Raw genomic sequence first — 14,289 nt, 5'->3', positions numbered from 1 at the left:
CCACCCCCTCCCCCCACCCTCCCCAGGCTACCCTCCATCTGCGATAGTGGGCGTGTCCTAACAATGATGTGTACGCAACTGCGTGTCTGCATATCTGCGCCTAACAAATGTGGTACTACGCACGACTGAAATTTTACGTTTATAATCGTAGCAACAGACCTCAGATGAGCCCAGACGCTCTGCGGCTCTTGTTACTTTAGTGAACGGTTTTCGTGGAATTGCTCAGAAAGGTATTATACACGCATGCACGCATGCACGCACGCCACGCACACACACACACACACACACACACACACACACACACACACACACACACACACACACACACATATATATGTATATATAGAAGTATATTAGTGACGCAGCGCTATCGCAACGGCACGTGGTGGGAGTGGCATGTTCTACATCAGTTTTTGTGAAAGCAAGTTGATATACAGTGACACAATAGTAGCAGTGTAATAAAAGGGTAATTTTTGTGAATGTGCAATATTATTTTCAGTTTTTAGTGACTCTGTCTAAAGTCCCTGCGGTACAACCAATATAGATGCAGCTTTATGTGCTAGCAATACTAGCCAATAGCGGATAACACTGTCACATTAGCTTGATCATCTGAGCCTGATCATTCATTGCTTTTGACACGTGCCATCTTCAAAGGATTACTTTAAGTTAAGCTTCTTTGTTTCTGTCTTTCCGTATTGGAATTCTCTCCCTTCCGCTGTACATAGTTTATTGCAAATTTGAGGCATTTTTTACTGCCATCTGCAGTGTTGATAAGCCTATTTGATCAACTTTGTCTCATTCCGTCTTCATTATAGTCTCTTGGACTTTTGAGGATTAATATATTCATGAGGTTTACACAATAATGTTGGCCAAAAACAGGAACAGGGGTACATCTAAATTTAGATATTAAATTATCAATTAACAACAGCAGCGACAGATCTTTGTGGTCATAGATTTAATGTAGTATAGATATCAAAGAGGAATAGTCATACCTATTTTAGTAACCTTGTAAATATTAGTCCTAAAACTTTGAAAGGGACTATTGAAGATGGAAAGAAACAAAGGTGATCAAATTGAGAGATCAACACTGCGAATCGCAGTAAAAAAAGCCTCAAGTTTGCAACTAACTAAAAAGGAAGGAAGAGAATAACTATGAGAGTAATTCTGTAAGTTTTAGGTTAAGCCTTAACCCTGCGCGATGCGGGGGGTTAAGCTAATTACGTCAAGACTCGTGTAGATGCGCGTGAAATCATTAACTCGAGCTAAGTGGTAGTTATCAGTAGACTGAATAGGTGGTGACACATGCAATGTTGACATCCGGGTTACTTCCTTTCCACGACTTTTTAAGATTCACAGATTTGCATATTTGTAACTTTTGGCGATATTTTCAATAATATACGGATCACGGCAGAAATAAATAACTGGGAAAAAGATGAAGTACAAGTTACTCGTTACATGCGTATAATTGCATACCGCAGTAAACCCCATCTCCCACTAGCTGCCGTTAAATTAACTCAGGTTGTTATCTCCAGCGATAAATGTTTGTGCTGTTACACTAGTCGCTCCGCGTTTTGCGCGATCCGCATTTTCTGGTAGCTCCGGCTACCGGACGTCCGGTTGGTTCAGGCCAACAGATTCCGCGTTCTTCTCGTGGCAGTGTCCGTGCGAAGCGGGTGCTTTTTCTGGTGCTCCTGCTTAACCCCGTCCAACCGATCTGAACGCGAGTTATTTTCTGTTATATGAACGCGGATAGTTGCATATTTGGTTGGAGACTTATCGCGTGTGCAAAGTTGTTAGTTGTTAGCAGTGTATTGGTGATACCCATGTAATGTGCGACCTGATTTCATTATTGTGTTTGTGTGTGTAAATTTAAAGCTGTGGTTTCTATGTATTACAGTTTACCATCGTTACGCCACGTCATGCGTCAATACATGCGTAGAAAATAAAATGGCTGACTGAACCACAGCCTGAGCCTTCGTCTTATTCCTCGTCTCGGTCGGCGCACATCACACAGGTTAAGACAAACTCTGTTTAGACGATGCATGTTTCTGAACTCGGGTTAAGTGTTAACTCGGGTTAAGGTGACTCCGTGTAGATGAGGCTTTAGCTCTCGCGTATATGTGCAGTAATGCAAGTTTCGTGTACCTCCTTTTGAAATTGTCGAATTATAACATGAGTACCGGGGGAAATACCAGTTGAGATGTGTGCCATGTGTGAGAGTACACTTGCAGCATGTAACAAGTTAGGTCAAATGGGATAATAAGAATCTTTGAATTATGCAATTTTTGGGTTTTTTAACGCTACACAGGTTTTTCCGTAAAATAGGGTCAGGCTCCTATAATGTGAAAGTCATAGAGCCCCTGGCCTACCGCTGGCATTCACCACCTTCGCAAAATGCGATAAATAAATGCCAGTGGCGATTTTATTACACTAAGTGTCGAATACAATTATCGAATTATTTAACTGCTTACTAAATTACGGTTGAACGTATTTGTTGTGTACTTGTTGAGTACACACGTGTACTTGTTTCTAGATCCCCAAAACAAATGCAATGCTCCTAAATGTCTTTCAACAATTTATACCTTTACTGTTTTCCACATACTCATGTCTATATATAGTTCAAAACCTATTTTTTCAACTTTAAAATATAAACAAAATGTCTATAAGCATACAGACACTAAACTGTAGGGGACTTGGAGATAGGATCAAGCGTAGGGATTTTTTTAAACGCTTTCGTGAACAAAACATACATATCACTTGTTTACAAGACATACACATTGGTCCCAAACTGGAAAACTATGTAAAAGCAGAATAGGGCCTTGAATGTCTAATATGTCCATATTCGTCACAGGATAGGGGAGTTGCTATTCTATTTAATAATGGCTTTGAGTATGAAATACATAAAAGCAAAAAAGATAAAAATGGAAACTATATCATCCTTGATATCTCCATAAATAATTCCTTGAGATTTACCTTAGCAAATCTCTATGGTCCAAATGAAGATAAGCCTGATTTTTACACCAACATAATGAATATTGTCGAAGAGTTTGAGAATGACAGTTTTATACTATGTGGAGACTGGAATTTGGTAATAGATCCGACAAAAGATTTACTAAATTATAAAGCCATCAATAACCCTAGGGCCAGAAACGTCGTAAAGTCGTTTATTGCTGAAAAAGAACTTGTAGATGTGTGGAGAGCTTTTAACGAAGATAAAGCACATTTTACTTGGGGTAAAAAAAATCCATTAAAAATGGCCCCGCCTGTATCTTTTTTTTGGCACAGAGGCACAAGGATGTCAAATTCTTTGAACATTATATCATTACCACATATAACTTCAACTCATGCGCTCCAGTAACAATCTTGGTTTAAACACCTCATCAACAGCAACAGTGGCAAAGATACTGCGAAGTTTAATAATTCCCTTTCTAAAGATCAGAAAGTGTAGAAACTTAATACAAAAAATGAAATCTATTCTAAAAAATCTACATACGCCCAGCCTCCCCCTATAATCCTGAATACGGGCAACCTATCCTACAAAGGACTTGCCAACTAACTAATAGATGATCAGCTCTTCTAGCGGAAACTCTCCTAGTCCAACTAAGACGGGAAAAATTTATACACTATTTCTCAAAAAAGAGTCCTAAGCAATGAGCAAGAACGCTCAATAGAAACTAAAATTAAATTCTGGATGATAAAATTAAAATGGACCCAGAACCTTAAAACAAATTTAGGACACTTTAGAACAACTTCCCAATTTTTAAAATCTAGAGGCAGCACTTAGAAATAAACAGATCCAGGGCATAATGATCAGATCCAAGCCGAGATGTAATGAACTAGGGGAAAAACCATCATCCTATTTTTCTCACCTACAAAATAGAAATTATACAAACAAAATCATGAATGAAAAAAACGGGAGGATGGAACCACTGTTTCGGAACAAAGGGAAATTTTAACATGCAAAAAAACTTCTACGAGTTTCTTTACACTAAAAAGCATGTTGAGGTGGGACGACCAATATCTATTGACAAACTGCACGGCACAATATTCCACTTCTGTCTGAATCGCAAAAAATAACATGGAGGGACCTATAACATACACCGAGCTTCTAAACGCTTTAAGACGGTCAAAAAATAACAAAAGTCCAGGACTGGATGGTTACACTGCAGAATTTCTAAAATTCTTCTGGGTAGACATAGGATACTTTCTTCTTCGATCTATAAATTTTGCTTATTGAAATAAAAAACCTGTCCATAACGCAAAAACAAGGCGTTATCACATGTCTACCAAAGCCAGGTAGACCTCGCAACTATCTAAAAAATTGGCGCCCTATTTCTCTTCTAAATATCTCATATAATTATAAACTCATATCCTCATGCATTGCTGAAAGACTAAAACTAGTCTTAGACAGTATAATTCACGAAGACCAAACAGGCTTCTTAAAAGGAAGATCTATCGGAGAAAACATAAGACTACTCCATGATGTACTGTTCGAAACTGAAAAACAAAATATACCTGGAATGCTGTTAGTAATTGACTTTGAAAAAGCTTTCGATACAGTATCATGGGATTTTATACTCAAAGTTTTCGACCTCTTCAATTGGTGAATCCATAAAACAGTGGATTCACATGTTCCAATATTGGTTCTGAAGCCTGCGCTTATTCAAAATGGCTTATTTCAAGAATTTTAAATTAGGTAGAGTTGCCGACAAGGAGATCCGATCTCCCCCTACATCTTTATCCTCTGTGTGAAAATTTTGGGCATTAGAAACAACAAAAATATTAAAGGCATAAAGTTATGGAATACCATATTAAAATCTCCCAATATGCGGATGACACATCCCTTCTATTAGACGGTAGTGAAAAGTCATTAAAAGAATCGCTAGATGTATTTAAATGGTACTATGAAATATCTGGTTTAAAAATTAACATAGGAAAAACTAAAGTAGTCTGGCTTGGATCAATGAGAGAGTCGGATCGACGTTTTTGCAGAGAAAACAATCTGGAATGGACCAACACGTTCAAATCATTGGGTGTTGAATTCCAAGTAACAAAATTTACAAAATATTACGGAATGGAATGTACTCCCCAAAATTCAAAATATGAAAAACATCTTGCACTCATGGTCTTATCGAAACATAACCCCATTAGGCAAAATAACTGTTATCAAATCACTAGTTCTTCCAATGATAACTCACTTATTACTAGCACTTCCAGATCCAGATGAAAAAATTATCAACATGCTAGATAAAATGTTCTCAGCGTTTATTTGGAACAACAAACCCCCCAAAATAAGTAAGTCTCAACTGTCAAAAGACTATGAAAATGGAGGCGCTTAAAAATGGTAGACATAAAAAATTATGTGATAAGCCTAAAGTTGTCTTGGATTCGAAGATTTTGCACTAAACAAAATGCCTGGAATTTGTTTCCTAATCAATACGGCTTGAATACAGTGGTTAGCATGGGCCCGGTAAATAACGCCTTTGTTTCAAAAATAGAAAATCCTTTCTGGGCAAATGTTACCCAAGCGTGGACAAAGTTTAGTGAAAAATTTGAACCAAAACATAATATAGATATACTAAACCAACCGATATGGGGAAACCAGTGTGTTAAGTTGGATTTCATTAAACCCTGGTATAACCAAGGTCTGGTATATATAAAGGACATAATGCAGCACGATACTGGTAATATAAAAACTATAGCTGAGCTAAAAACTGATTACAATATTAACATAACCTTTTTAGACTACATTAGATTAAAAAGAGCAATACCACAGAGCTGGCTAAAGGCATTAGCCAATAATTAAAATCACCCAAACCCCTCCATACACCCCAGCTACAGGCTGTCCTAAGCGTAAACAAGGGATGTAGTGCTTATTCAAAAAATTCTATCTCTAAGATAAGGATTCTCAAAATTGCCCATCGTCACAGGCAAAATGGATACGTGAGCTACCCCAAACATAGATCAGCTCAATATATCCCAAATGCCTCGGCAAGATATATAAGTTGCCGTTTACCACTACACTTGATGCAAATTTAAGATATTTCCAACATAAAATATTAAAAAGAATTTTACCTACAAATAAACTTCTCACAACAATTGGCATCAAGGACAATAACTCTTGTACTTTTTGTAAAGTTAGTATTGAAACATTGCTTCATCTATTTGTAGAATGTGAATGTATTGCTTTGATATGGACCGATCTGCTCCAGTGGTTGATATCTTGCGGATATACACACTTGAAACCTTTGGAGGCGCAAGATATTATTCTGGGCTCTCCAAAAGAAGATATAATCTTTAATTTCATATTAACCATTACTAAATATGTTATATATCGCTCAAAGTTAAGCGAAAAGATCCCAACCCTGGCTGCAGTGAAGGCATATTTAAGATACATCATGGAAATTGAAAAATACATAGCAGCAACAAATAACAAACTCGACAGATTTTATGGAAAATGGGCATCAGTAATGCACAAACTTTAAATAGCTTATATTCGTAACAGTTTGTAAGTATTTAACATATACAAAAAGGCCTGGTTGCCTATATATATATATATATTGCTTATTTCTGTTGCTGCATGTTGCAGTAGATATCCCCTGCCAAAAATTATGGCAAAAATTACTCTGTATAGCTCTCGTCATATACTAATTATTGTTCATATGTACCAATGTATGCCTATTGTTTTGATTGTTATTGCTTTGGTGGATCTAGAAATAAGAAACATTATAAAAAATAAAAAAAAATAAAAAAAAATTACGGTTAATCGATGAAATCGTCTGATTGCAGTGTTGTGTCGTATAATATTTGAGTGCACCTGTGTTCCCATATCTATCACCTGGTTATGCATTGCTTAGCACATACGATAATAGGAGCAGTGGCTATAGTATTTCATTGGCTAAAAATAACTTTGGTGGCTTAGTCTTGGCTCAAACTTCAAAACATCCAAAGGGAGCCCTGGAGCCTGGTCAGGCTAGGGTGTTGTGTGCCCCTACCTCTTGTGTTGCGTCGAATTGAAAATGTTGATGGGCGGTAATTTTAACTGCCTTTATTTAAAAAAATGTTACGGGTTAATCGCACAACTGTTTCAAAACACTCATTAAAGTATGCCAGATTTTTATGTTTTTTTATTGACAAAAATACATATAAAATACAACGTTCTGTAGCAGTTTATTGGCACCTAGAATCCATGAAAATGTGTTATTTTATAACATATCCTTAAACGAAATTCAAGGCCTTATTTCCTCTCAAACCCCCATCAGTACCAGTGGGGCTCCAATAGGACATAGGTGTCACAGCCCCCAACGACTGAGTCTGAGATATGAGGATTATCACCATAATACTTGTGGGAAACGTCAGCTTGCATAGGTGTGCAGTTGATGTCGGTGTGCTCATGTGGATTATTGAACTTAAATTCGGAGGAGATGGTCGAAATCATTGCAGATTTCTGTCGTATTCATATAGACAACCGCGTTTTCAGTAAGAATGTCTAAAGCTGGGTTTACAACTTTTTGCTGAAAAGTTGATGAGCTTATTATTGTTTCAACTAATCGACTGAAAGTCAGCAGTGTGAAAGTAAAATTTGAGCACTCAACAAGCTGATAGTATCTACTTGAGAGATTAGAACATGGCCGGTTTTTTCAACTTCCGGCTCGCGAGTTCAAGTTCTTGCGACTCAGCCAATCTGATAATAACAATTAGGAGGTGTGTCCCTCCACCCAGGGGGAGAGCGCATTTTTAGCTCGCCTTGACATCGTCAAATTCGAATCGGGCCAAAATCTCCTCCCGAGCCAAACTTAAGCCTCCCGATCCAGACGTAAGCCTCCCGATTGCGCTCGGGTTGGATAGTGTGCGGCTAGCATAAATGGAACAGCCTAGTCAGACAGGTGCTGTCTGCAAGGTGTCACGTAGTTTGTCTGCTAATCAGACAAGGGTTGTAGGGTTGAGCCTAGGGTTAAGATAGTGTTATCAGACATGAGAATATGGCCCCCAGTATGCCTCAGATTACAGGAAAATGGCTTAAATATTAAAAAAAATTTTGGGGGGGGCATGCCCCCAAACCCCCCTACAACTGGCATGCCTACGGCACGGGGACTTGCCTGCGACAGCCAAGGTACATTTACTCCCCCCCCCCTTTTCCATCAATTTCTGAATACGCCACTAGTTAGTGATCACCGCGGGAACATACCGCATTTGGAGTTCACAGGGTTGGAGACCCTGAATTGGGTATAGTTGTTACTGCTATGCTCCCATATTAAACGTTCTATTTTGGAGCAGGCCAGTCGACGTATTTTCTAGCCATGGCAATGTTTTGGCAAAAATGGGAATTGCCATTAGTCAGTTCAGGTTCAACGGATTTTGCTCATTTTTGGTATGTGAAAGAATAAGGGCTAGGGGTTTTGATATTTAAATTTTCTTTATGCAAATTAGGTAGGGTTTGGCAATTATATAGCATATTATATAGACACGCAGATAACAAACAGTCTGTGGTGTCACACTCGTCTGGTTCCTTTGAGATTTCATTGACAATATCTTTAATGCAAAATTCCTGCTATGAACATATTATGATTTATACTATTATTATTATATTATTATTATTATGATATAATGAGTTATGCTAAGAAACATCAAATTGTGATTAATTTTGGTTTATAAATTATTTATAATTTATATATAATATTATTTATCATTTTCACATAAAAAATTACACATATAATTAATCAAAGTATATAATGGGAGTTCTCCCATATATACCTCTTTGCCGCCGGCATCGAGCCTCGCCCCGGGGACGCGTTTCTATAATGTCACGTTGATGGTTGCTGAATTAAAACTGACTTCTTCTCACTCACTCATTTGTATCTTTTTTTGTGGTGAGCTACAGTGTCATTGAGACTTTCATTTTATTTCTGTTAAAGTGGTGATCTTCTCTGTGACGTCGGAAAACCCCGCTTCTAATTTGTTATTTAGACTTGCCTTTAGGCCGACGACGAGTTCTCGGAGCTCCGCGTTCGTGACCTCGGCACCGGCTTCATCATTGTGCGCCATTGCAGTAGCCATGCTAACTGAAGTGTTCTCTCAATGAACTCGGCGTTCATAGAAATATCCACTGTCTCCTTTCGTTCCTTGTTTTGCCTCGTCACGTAGTTGTGCATGGAGTTTTTCGAGACCTTCTGCTTAGCTCCACGCATAAAATGTCGATTTTTTGGATACTTTTCCTTTAATTTTCACAAAATATATGGGAGCCGATGTATAACACGTCTTATTCACTGGGCGCCATTATCAGAAGTCTAAGCTGAAGGTAGTTGGTGATTAACGTTGATCTTTTTTCCTCGCAGGAAGTCGAGCGACAGACGGGAGAACCTGCGCGGGGGAAAAAACTGCTTAGCTTCCCAACTGTGTGATGGAGTCTTCCAACTTAGATGTACCGCCTGCAGGAGGAGAGAAGCCATACGCGTGTGATACGTGTGGACACAGATTCGCACTAGAGAAGCATCTGCAGACCCATGCGCTCATTCACTCAGGAGAGAAATCTTATGCGTGTGATGTTTGTTCACATGCCAGCACTACCTCTGCTAATCTCAAGAGTCACATGCGCACACATGGAGAGAAACCTCATGTGTGTGATATTTGTTTATATTCATGTTCTAAATTAAGTTGTATGAATGTTCACTTTCGAAGTCACTCAGCTGAAAAGCCCTATGCATGTGACAAATGCGAGTACAAATGTACGTCATCCTCTGCTCTCCAGGCACACAAGCTAACTCACACAGGAGAGAAACCCTACAAGTGTGACACATGTGACTACAGGTGCACTCAACTATCCAATCTTAAGACACACAAGCGAACTCACACAGGTGAAAAGCCTTATGCATGTGACAAATGCGAGTACAAATGTGCGTCATCCAATAATCTAAAGAGTCACAATCGCACTCACACAGGAGAGAAACTATACACGTGTAATATGTGTGACTATAGCTGCTCTCGAATGGCTTCACTCGAGCAACACAAGCACATTCATACAGGAGAGACACCCTATGCATGTGATACATGTGACTACAGGTGCGCTCAACTATCCAGTGTGAAGACACACATGCGCTCTCACACGGGAGAAAAACCCTATGCATGTGACACATGTGACTACAGGTGCTCCCAACTATGCAATCTTAAGCAACACAAGCGAACTCATACAGGAGAGAAGCCTTATGCGTGTGATACGTGTGACTATAGCTGCTCTCGAATGGCTGGCCTGAAGAGACACAAACGCATCCATACAGGAGAGAAACCCTACGTGTGTGATATTTGTTCATGTTCATATTCTGACTTGAGTCGTCTGAAGGTGCACTTTCGAACTCACTCAGGAGAAAAGCCCTATGCATGTGACAAATGCGAGTACAAAGGTATATCCTCCTCTGCTATCCAGGCACACAAGCGAACCCACACAGGAGAGAAACCCTACAAGTGTGACACATGTGACTACAGGTGCACTGAACTATCCAATCTTAAGACACACAAGCGCACTCACACAGGAGAGAAACCCTACGTGTGTGATATTTGTTCATATTCATATTCTCGCTTGAGTAGTCTGAAGGTGCATTTTCGAACACACTCAGGTGAAAAGCCCTATGCATGTGACAAATGCGAGTACAAATGTACGTCATCCAGATCTCTTAAGCAACACAAGGGCATTCATACAGGAGAGAAACCACACGTATATGTGTGTGATATTTGTTCATATTCATGTTCTAACTTAGGTTACATGAAGGTGCACATTCGAATTCACACAGGCGAAAAGCCTCATGCATGTGAAACCCTACAAGTGTGACACATGTGACTACAGGTGCACTGAACTATCCAATCTTAAGCGAACTCACACAGGAGAGAAACCATACGCGTGTGATATGTGTGACTACAGGTGCAATCAACCAGCAAATCTCAAGACACACAAGTTAACTCACATGAGAGGAAAGCCCTAGACACGTGATAACACACTGCCAATGACATAGCTACTGCTTGCACGTGATATGTGTGGATACATTTGCTCTCCAGGATCGCTGCTATTCTCATATGTTGTTGTAACCCCCCCCCCCCTCATCTTTCATTTTCTCATTGCTGATCAGTTCTCAGAAGTGCTTAGTGCGCTATAGATGTATAGATATAGCTGCCAGTTTTGTTTTTAACTTGCTGTGCTTTAGTGAAGTCCAGCGCCTTTATATATTGCATAGTTGACAAAGGAATGCCGACTAGAGTATGGCTTGTAAGTTCGTACTGTGTAAGCTTAGTCTAAAAAGGGAAGTGTCAAAAATCTGTGCGCGTGTGTGTGTGTGTGGGGGGGGGGGTATAAATACATATAGTTTGTAATAATTATTCATTGAGTTGGTCTATTGTCTGAATAGTATTGAGCAAACATACAACACGCTCGCACGCTCGTACTCACACACACGAACGCATGCACGCACGCACGCACGCACGCACGTAAGCAGTTATAAACACGCACGCAAGCATGCACGCACGTAAGCAGGTAAACTCACGCACGCACGCATGCACGCACGCACGCACGTAAGCAGGTATACTCGCACACACACGTAAGCAGGTATACTCACACATGCACGCAAGCATACACGCACGCGCTCACAGCACACACGTAAGCAGGTATACTCACGCATGCGCACGCACGCACGCACGTAGGCAGTTATACTCACGCATGCACGCACGTAAACAGGTATACTCAAGCATGCACACACGTACGTAAGCAGGTATACTCACGCATGCACGCACGCACGCACGCACGCACAGCCATCGCATCAGAACCTCTGAATCTAATCTGACCCTAGTCATTAACCTGAACGAAATATTATATGATGAAGAAACTCGAATATTTGTTAACAAAATTTAGGATACTGTCAGGATTACGGACAGGTAACATTCTAAAGGGCATCGCTATATACACAGCTGCTCATCAAATTTAATCAAGCTCGTATCCATTGCGTAAGGATGATGTCTCTCTACGCTCTCGATGAAATTTGTCATCTGAACGAAATACATGACGAAGAAACTCGAATATTAATTAACCAAATTTAGCAAATTAATTACAGCACGCAATCTTTTAAGACTGCATATCACAATCAAAAATCATGAAATATTCACAAGTAAAATACACGTACGCCGTACGGCTATTGCGATCTTAAATACATTATGCATTCCCCCATCCTTGTAAATATTCTATGATTAGATCTAGTACGTGCGTTTATTAGAAACGCGCCCTGCTTGGAGAGCTAGAGAATATGGAATTCAACGTTGGTAAACTCGATCATTCTCACTCAGTATTCTCATCCTATTTTCTGGAGGTGGCATATACTATACATTGGATGTGAGATCGTAATGATCTCAACGTCCTCTAGCTCGCATATTAACATTTTCCCTGGCATAGTATTTTATTTAATTTCTTTTCTGAATATCATGAAATTGTAGTTTTTCATTAGGTCGATGTTATTGGCACTTATTTAAGTGCGTCCAAACACAAAAATTGATCGAATTTCGCGTTAGCCGCACTTATAAGTGTGTCCAAGATGCACATAGCTCCATTGCCCACACTTATTTTACGTGCGTCCAAAGCTAATTTTAAAGGGGCCCTGTAATAATTCATGGGATTACTTCCCCATTCTGCGGTTGTGGTTGTTATTACTGGTAAACAATGCNGCACGCACACACACACACACACGCGCACGCACGCACGCACGCACGCACGCACGCACGCACGCACGCAGACACAGACAGACAGAGAACGGCAGTTGCATAGAGTGCTTTAGGTGTGCATGATGTGCTACCTCGTTCACGGCCTTGAAACAGCACGCATGGGCATATTATTATATATGCACATTATGCACCTGGTAAATCCCGGTGGTCGCACTCTGCTGGAGCAGAAATTCCACACCCCCATCCTCTTTATATCAATATGCATTCTGCGTAGCAGCATCTCCTGGTAAATCCCTGTGGTCGCACCCACAGGCACTTGAAGCGTTTCAATAAAATATAATGCTAACTAAATACGAAATCTATTTACTACCAAATTCTTAATGTTTCTATTTAGTTAGCATTATATTTTATTGAAACGCTTCAAGTGCCTGTGGTCGCACCCTGCTCGTCATCAGCTGTTGTGCAGTAAATTCCGTTCCGGTAGGGCAGCGTGTATAAAGGCTCAGGCACAGACAGATCCGACTGTCAACGCTCTATCGTCTGCTGACATCCCCACACGTGCACACGGAGAACGGTTTAATCTACACACCGACAGTCGTCATCGTCAACGTCTCGAGAAATTTCACCGATACATACGAGTAAGTTGTTTATATACATATTATATATGTATATAATTCTACCCGTCCTCCAGACGGGTTTGAGTGGGGTATGAATTGAGGAAGGCGGTTTAACCATTTATCTCTCCCTTTTAGTTGAGGATGTATTTACAGTAAATACTGATATGTAGACTCGAGTCATATATCAATATTTGTTTAAAAAGATTGTATCTAAATATATATAAAATCTGAAATTTTACCTTAAAATTACATACAATTTATCAAATAAAGGTAAATGGTGTAATTTCATAGTACAATTTCACTTATTTAGATATTATTTTTGAAAATATCATTCTGGTACGAAGCATCATTAATAAGTCAAATTCTTAAAAAAAAGCAAAATGCATTGAGTAGTTTTGAAGATATATGTTCTTGAAAGTCAGTGGACGGCGATTTAATTTAGGTGGACCGCTGTCACCATAGCATAGGCAAAGCCACACTAAACGCACACGCACACGACGGCATCGCGCGCATAGCACACTACCAAAGACATTGTGCGGCTGCGGTGTATAAACAGCCACTGCACTGGCCGCGCACAGTTGTGAAGACGAAAATTTAAGACAAACACCCAACGAGATACGGCAACAGTTGTATGTGTGTGTATGTGTGTGCGCCGGTGTGGCGGTGAGGGTGCGTGTGAGTGCTTGCGTGTGCGTTGCGTTTGTGCTTGCGCGTGTGACGTGTGTTGCTGTATTGTATGTATGCGTGTTGTGCTTAGTGCGTGTGCGTGTCGTGTGTTATCGTATGTATGGCGTCGTCTGTCGTGCCTGCATGTGGCGAGTTGATGTGGTGTTAATTGGTTAAATGTCTGTGGCGTGGAGTGCGCGTGTGATTGTGGCCTGCGCATGCCCGTTGTGTAGTGTGAATGCGTTAGTGTGCGTGCGTGCGCGCGCCGTGTGTGCAAATATTTGACACACGGTGAGTGTAGACCCTGCCGCGT

The 14,289-nt window shown here is 40.1% G+C and overlaps 1 protein-coding gene and 1 long non-coding RNA gene across 4 annotated transcripts in view; both read left to right on the top strand.

Moving 5' to 3' along the window:
- Positions 1 to 11,343, top strand: part of LOC106807650 (zinc finger protein 431-like) — a 13,985-nt gene extending 2,642 nt beyond the window's left edge. For 2 of the 3 annotated variants that reach the window (XM_014810060.1, XM_014810061.1), the window contains exon 2: positions 9,336 to 11,343. In XM_014810060.1, coding sequence (XP_014665546.1) covers positions 9,401 to 10,822 — 1,422 coding nt within the window. In that variant the 5' untranslated portion in view covers positions 9,336 to 9,400 and the 3' untranslated portion in view covers positions 10,823 to 11,343. Of the gene's footprint in view, positions 1 to 2,000; positions 2,015 to 9,335 lie in introns of those variants that run through there. The other variant, XM_014810062.1, reaches the window with a different exon arrangement.
- The window catches only part of LOC106807652, a 25,615-nt gene extending 12,286 nt beyond the window's left edge, over positions 1 to 13,329 (top strand). The window contains exon 3 of the long non-coding RNA XR_001393690.1: positions 13,178 to 13,329. This is a non-coding gene — a long non-coding RNA (uncharacterized LOC106807652). The remainder of the gene's footprint in view (positions 1 to 13,177) is intronic.
- The last annotated feature ends 960 nt before the right edge of the window (positions 13,330 to 14,289 follow it).

This window comes from Priapulus caudatus, unplaced genomic scaffold (assembly GCF_000485595.1).
Source record: "Priapulus caudatus unplaced genomic scaffold, Priapulus_caudatus-5.0.1 Scaffold227, whole genome shotgun sequence".
Lineage (NCBI taxonomy): Eukaryota > Metazoa > Priapulida > Priapulimorpha > Priapulimorphida > Priapulidae > Priapulus > Priapulus caudatus.
This window is presented reverse-complemented; position numbering and strand designations above follow the sequence as displayed.